The 6,859-nt window shown below is 47.5% G+C and overlaps 1 protein-coding gene and 1 long non-coding RNA gene across 2 annotated transcripts; both read left to right on the top strand.

Annotated features, from left to right (window-relative positions):
• The first annotated feature begins 2,300 nt into the window (after window positions 1–2,300).
• On the top strand, window positions 2,301–3,045 carry LOC130493253 (uncharacterized). Its single transcript, XR_008933967.1, has 3 exons — window positions 2,301–2,339; window positions 2,562–2,688; window positions 2,997–3,045. It is a non-coding gene; the product is annotated as an uncharacterized LOC130493253 (long non-coding RNA).
• Window positions 3,046–4,529: 1,484 nt separating this feature from the next.
• Window positions 4,530–5,985, top strand: LOC130491261 (gastrula zinc finger protein XlCGF57.1-like). The gene has a single exon (XM_056865009.1). It carries the CDS (start codon window positions 4,558–4,560, stop codon window positions 5,983–5,985), a length of 1,428 nt encoding a protein of 475 aa, XP_056720987.1. The 5' UTR covers window positions 4,530–4,557.
• The last annotated feature ends 874 nt before the right edge of the window (window positions 5,986–6,859 follow it).

The following is a 6,859-nucleotide window of genomic DNA, read 5'->3' as shown; positions in this document are numbered from 1 at the left end:
CAGGTGAGGGTGCTTCATTCATTCCATTCAAGCTTCCCTGCCAGGTACTTCTACTTCTAGAGAATTCACTAGGCTGGGGGAAAAGCTCGACCCTGGTTCTTGCCCCTGTGGTTGAAGCGGCTCTGCTGGTCAATACAGGGGGGAGAATCCATCTCCTTGGCTGGTTCCTTCTCTTACCCATTTCCCTCGCTGCTGTTTCAGAAGTGGGGACCATCTGTGAAGATGGAAGCGAAGATCTTGGAGGCGGAAGGAGCTCCATCAGAGGAAGTGCAGAGGGCACAGGCCAAGCAGCGTGCCCAAGACACCCTCTTACATGGTAATGACTTCTCATGCCTGGATAGGATTGGGGCACCCAGGGAAACTGAGGGGTGAAAAGAAAAAGAAAATTCATCTGCATACAACACTGTATGGACTGGTGGTACTCATTGCCAGGGGGTGTATTGATGGCTGTTTACTTTAAATGGGCATTAAACAGATTCAGGGAGAGCAATTCTGTTCTTCTTCACATTAATTAAAATGTCCATATCTCACCTTCTTTCTGTTAGAGGGACTCAAGGCAGCTCAAAAAAGAAAAGTTGACCAGGCACTCATGGGAACTTTGAGGGTTGGGCAAGGGGTGGACGTGATATCACATTCACCATAGAAACATGGTGCTGGAAGGGACCCCAAGGATCATGTAGTCCAACCCCCTGCACAATGCAGGAAATTGACAACTGCCTCCCCACCCCCACCCCCGGTGACCTTTGCTTCATGACCAGAAGATGACAGAACCCCTCCGAGATCCATGACAAATCTGACCTGGAGGAAAATTGCTTCCTGATCCCAAAGTGATGATCGGCATTACCCTGGGCATGCAAGAAAGGGTCACGAGAGCCAAGCACTGACTCAACCTTTCCTGCCCTCCCTCTCATGATCTGCCTAAGTCCACAGAATCTGCATTGCTGTCAGATGGCCTTGTAGCCTCTTCTTAAAAACCTCCAAAGGAGGAGAGCCTACCACCTCCCCAGGAAGACTGTTGCACTGAGGAACTGCTCTGTCAGGAAGTTCTTGCTAATATTTAGCTGAAAATTCTTTTTTGATTAATTTCAAATTAATTAAATTGGCTCTGGTCTGACCTTCTGGGGCAACAGAAAACAACTCAGCACCATCCTCTATGTGACAGCCCTTCAGGTACTTGAAGATGGTTATCATATCACCTCTCAGTGATCTCCTCTCCAGGCTAAACATACCAAGCTCCTTCAGTCTTTCCTCATAGGACTTGGTCTCCAGACCCCTCACCATCTTCACTGCCCTCCTCTGGACACATTCCAGCTTGCCTACATCTTTAGAATCATACCATCATAGAGTTGGAAGGGGCCATACAGGCCATCTAGTCCAATCCCCTGCTCAGTGCAGGTTCAGTTTAGAGCATCCCTGCCAAATTTTTGTCCAGCTGCACCTCCCTAGGTGGTGATTCCACTGTTGAACAACTCTTACTGTACACTTTTTTCCTAGTATCCAACTGGTACCTTTCTGTTCATAATTTATACCCATTGCAAATCCCACACGGAGTAATGGATTTAAACTAACAGAAAAACGATTCCACCTAAACATTAGGAAGAACTTTCTGACAGTGAGGGCTGTTCAACGGTGGAATGTGCTGCCTCGGAGGGTGGTGGAATCCCCGTCTTTGGAGGTCTTTAAGCAGAGGTTAGATGGCCATCTGTTGGGAGTGCTTTGATTGTGGGATCCTGCATGGCGAGGGGAGCGTTGGGGTCACTGTGGATGTGTGGGGAGGTAGTTGTTAATTTCCTGCATTGTGCAGGGGGTTGGACTAGATGACCCTGGTGGTCCCTTCCAACTCTATGATTCTATGAACCTGGTGTTTCTCTTCCACCTTTTCCACAATATACTAAAAATCCTTACAAATTTTGTTGGATATACATAGGGCAGGGAGGGAAGGCAGCATGGTATAGCACGATCTTGTCAGAACTTGGAAGCTAAGCAGGGTCAGCCCTGGTTAGTGTTTGGATGGGAGACCACCAAGGAATACCAGGGTTGCTATGCAGAGGAGGGCACTGGCAAACCACCTCTGTTAGTCTCTTGCCTTGAAAACCCCATAAGGGGTCACCATAAGTCGGCTGCAACTTGATGGCACTTTACACACACATACATAGGGCAAGGTTTCACAACCCTGGGAATGGGTGTGTGTGAAGCAGGATTCAAACAAGCAAACCAAATATGAAGTCTAGGCTAACACCCTTCCATTCGCCTTCATCTCCCTCGCAGGCAGTGGAGAGACATTGTCGAGCCATCATCTTTGCAGAGGAGTGGAAACGGCTACTCTAACTCTGATCCAGGTAGGGGATATGAGTGGGGGACAGCCTGAGTCCCCCATCTTTCTCAGGAGGTTTTTTGCTCCTGCACTTGCTGCTAAGATGTCCAAGCAAGAGAGGCTGTGAACACCACTCGTTTTACCCACGCCAAGCTCTACATAACTGCACCCTCCCGGCATGCCCCCTTCCAGAGTGCAGTCTCTGCCTGGTGTGAGCTCTGAAGAGGGAATCTGCTTTTTCTTTCAGTGTCCGTTTTCCTTTGAGGATGTGACTGTGTATTTCACCGATGCTGAGTGGGCCCTGCTGGATCCGGGCCAAAAAGTTCTCTATGCAGAAGTAATGCTGGACAACTATGAGAGCGTGGCCTGTCTGGGTAAGGATCTTTCATAGGTGCCAAACGTACAAATTGCTGCCATTGGAATGATGCATGAATCATGAGGTTCACCCCTGTACTCACCCATGCTGGGGATCTGCAGGAGATGGGGTGGCAGTGGAAGCGGTGTGGAGTGACCCAACACATGTGGCTGGCCCAGGGGCAAGTGTGGCCAGTGTTGTAGCCACATGACAGTATGTTGTGGCAGCATGACAGCCAGGGTGGGTGTCATGGCCAGAGATGGAGACAGACCAAGGCCTTGTGTCTGTCTGCCTCCCCCACTCACTCTCTCCCTCTGTCTCCCAAAGAAGCTAGGAATGTAAGAGAAACTTCACTGGAGACAGATAAAGGCCTTGCGTCTGAAGATACGCTGGAGGCAGATAAAGGCCTTGTGTCTGAAGAAGGGCTGGAGAGTTTCTCAAGAGGATCTCAAGAGACTATTTCCTTCCCGAGTGAGCTGGTTAAGAGTGAGTTTCCTTCACAGATATGTCAAGAGAATGGGTAAGGAATAGCCATGGAGGATTTCTGCTTCACTTCTTAGCAACTCTGTTTTGGTCGAATTATAAATCCCTCTATGTAAGGAGGGAGGGAGATCTTCTGGGGCCTGAGATATGGGAGTGTCACGTCTTGAGAATCCTGAGAGTTTAATCTCTTGACGGCACCTCTAACGCACCCCTCTCTAGTAATGCCCACAAGAAGACTGTCCTCCCATGGGATGATTGAAAACACTCACGGCTCAGACATCCAATGAAGAAAGGTATCTGTTTATTCATGAGTGTTCATAGAAAGGTTGCAGTAAAAAGACACTAGTCTCATATTTCTTATCTTCAAGCTAAAAACAAAGGGATTAGGAGAGCCTCAATATAATCAAGCTCTCTCCGGAAATAAGAAGAAACAAACCAATAACAAAGACTTATAGAAAGCATATGACCTACTAACTAAAGAACTACATTTCCCAAAATGCTATAGTTTAAAGGCATAGGGCATAAATCACAACTAGTAATCTACACATTTATTAACTGTTCTCTGCCGGGGCAGAACAGGGAAGCTCAGAAGCTCCTTCTGGGGCTGAGCTCAGCTGTGGTCTTTTTAGTCCCTTTTCCGGGCTGCAATACCCTTGGATATTGGATATTCCAGGGAAAGGGGAGGTGTTTACTTAAGAACAGCTTTGCCAGATGAGTCAACTCTTTCCTACAGTGGTCAGCTACATGCCTCCAGGCCACCTTCCACCACCACCCCTCAACAACTAGCATCCCTTCCAAAAACCATGGGGATTCCTTTTGAACTGTGTGGTTCCCTTGGGGAGGTCAAGAATTCTCCCCCTCCCAAGGCAAACATGTATTTTGTGAGGCTGAAGACCAGCTCCTCTTCACTCTTATCACACCTGGAATAAAACCCTCCATATGGTCGCAGGAGTAGAAATTAGGAAAACCTTTTGTATTGAATCATCCAGAGACCTGCACAGCAGGTCAAATGTGAAGAGTAGGGGAATGATTCTTTGCCACCTTCCCCCTTAAAGTACATATTGGGAATCTGGGGGGAGAGATAGAGATAATATTAAAAAAGCTCTACTGGAGGGCCTAGTTAAGGAAAATTTGTGACCAGAGGCTCAATTTGAGTGGAGTGAGGAGAGAGGTTCTGACAAAGGAAAGAATATGCACATCCATTGATCAGGAGTGCCTAATAGGTGGCGTGGCTTCTTGTGTGGGTGGTGATTGGACCTCTCTCTTTATTCCAGCAGGAGATGTCGAGGAGACAGTCAGGGAATTCCAGGGGTTCTTACTGGAAAAAGATGTGAAAAAGGAGTTTGAATGTCACTTCAAGGATCAAAATGGACCAGAGAGGCAGGAGGGAAACCACACAGAGAAGATGAGGGAAGAACCCATTCCTTGCCAAGGAGGGGATTTCCTTGAAGTCATTCCCAAGACAGAGGAAATAGGCAAATGGTTGGAGTGTGGACTGAACTTCTCAGATCAAACTCAGTATAATATCCATTTGGGAAAGCACCCTGGAAAGGATGTCCATAAATGCCTGCAGTGTGGAAAGAGCTTCCATTGTGGAGAAGAGCTCATTAAACACCAAAGAATCCATATAGCAGAGAAACTGTATAGTTGCTCAGACTGTGGCAAGAGGTTCTCAGAGAAAACAAACCTTATTCAACACCAGAGAGTTCATTCAGAAGGGCAACTATTTATCTGCTCAGAGAGTGGAAAGAGTTTCTTTGCACATAAATGCTTTCTGTGTGGAAAGTACTTCAAGTACAGATCAGCGCTCCTTTTGCACCGAAGAACCCACACAGGGGAGAAACCTTTCGAGTGCTCAGAGTGTGGAAAGAAATTCAGTAGGAATTTCTGCCTTCAACAGCATCAGAGAACCCACACAGGGGAGAAACCTTTTGAATGCTCACAGTGTGGAAAGAGATTCGGTCAGTGTGTCACTCTTCAGCAGCATCAGAGAATCCACACAGGGGAGAAACCATTTGAATGCTCAGTGTGTCGAAAGAGATTCAGTCATGGTGTCAGTCTTCAACGGCATGAAAGAATCCACACAGGGGAGAAACCTTTTGAATGCTCCGAATGCGGAAAGAAATTCAGTAGGAGTTTCCATCTTTTACATCATCACAGAACCCACACAGGGGAGAAACCTTTTGAATGCTTAGAATGTGGAAAGAAATGCACTAGGAGTTTTCATCTCCAACAACATCTAAGAACACACACAGGAGAGAAACCTTTTGAATGCTCAGAGTGTGGGAAGAAATTCAGTCAGAATGGCAATCTTCTAAATCATTACAAAACCCACAGAGGGGAGAAACCTTTTGAATGCTCAGTGTGTGGAAAGAAATGCAGTAGGAGTTTCCATCTTCAACAACATCTAAGAACCCACACAGGGGAGAAACCTTTTGAATGCTCAGAGTGTGGAAAGAAATTCAGTCAGAGTGGCAATCTTCAACAGCATCTAAGAACCCACAGAGGGGAGAAACCTTTTGAATGCTCCGAGTGCGGAAAGAAATTCAGTAGGAGTTTCCATCTTCAACAACATCTAAGAAATCACACAGGGGAGAAACCTTTTGAATGCTCAGTGTGTGGAATGAGTTTCAACTGGAGTGGCTATCTTGAACGGCATCAGAGAACACACACAGGGGAGAAACCTTTTGAATGCTCAGAGTGTGGAAAGAAATTCAATAGGAGTTGCAATCTTCAACGGCATCAAAGAACCCACACAGAGAGAAACCTTTTGAATGTTCAGACTGTAGAAGTAGTTTCACTCACAGATTCTGCCTTCAATGACATCAACTAACCCATAGGAGAAACCATGTAATTGCTCAGCCTGTGTCAAGAGATTTTCTCATATTTCACAAGAGAACCACAGAGTCCACTAAGGGTTGAAACCTTATAAACTCTTGAAAAGATCTTGCTCTTAACAGAAACCCCACCCTAACCGTAGAAATGGGGGGCAGGAGCCGCAAGTTCAGCTGCAGATCTGAAGAGGACAAAGAAGAAAGAGCCACAGCTATTTAGAACAATTCAAAGCACTTGAGTCTAAGTGCTAAAACAATCATAGTCTCCAGATTTAAAAAGAAGCAAGTGGGGACCCACAAAAGCAGCCATACCATTTTTGCCCCCCCTAGCTTCCTCCCCTCACCCCATCCCCTTTCTCTGCTGTCTTCCCCTACCCCCAGCCCAGCCTTCAGTGGCTTGCCCAAAGCCGTCCGAGTGGGCATGCCAATCCTTCCCTTCCCACAGCCCTGCTCTCAGCGGCTCGCCTGGAGCAGTCTAGGCAGGCATGCTGAGGCTCCCCCCACCCCACCCGGCAGCTTGCCTGGACTGCTGCGGGGAGGCGCACCGTGGCTACCCTCCCTCCCTCTGTGGTTTGATTGGACTGCTTGAGGCAGGCTCGCCAAGGTTTCCCTCCCTCTCTCTCTCTCTCCCCCTCTCCCTGTCTCTCTTCCTCTCCCCCTCCCCCCCCTCTCTCTCGGTAGCTCTCAAGAACTGCTCCAGGCAGAAGCTCCAAGGCCACCTTTGGGCCCAGCGTGGCTCCTGGGCTGCGCCACCAATGGCAGCCTGAGGTAAGTATGTTTTCTGTGCTCTCACAGAGAAGGCTTTTTTTGGTTGGGGGGAATTAAAAAAACCCAATTTTTTTTAGTTTTCAGAATGTTTATTTTGGGGAAATT

Source organism: Euleptes europaea, chromosome 1 (assembly GCF_029931775.1).
Source record: "Euleptes europaea isolate rEulEur1 chromosome 1, rEulEur1.hap1, whole genome shotgun sequence".
In the NCBI taxonomy this organism is placed as follows: domain Eukaryota; kingdom Metazoa; phylum Chordata; class Lepidosauria; order Squamata; family Sphaerodactylidae; genus Euleptes; species Euleptes europaea.
Note: the sequence above shows the minus strand (reverse complement) of the source record. Positions and strands in the feature narration are given on the sequence as shown.

Excerpts from the sequence above, each read along its gene's own strand:
- LOC130491261 (XM_056865009.1), top strand. The coding sequence starts at position 4,558 with ATGAGGGAAGAACCCATTCCTTGCCAAGGAGGGGATTTCCTTGAAGTC.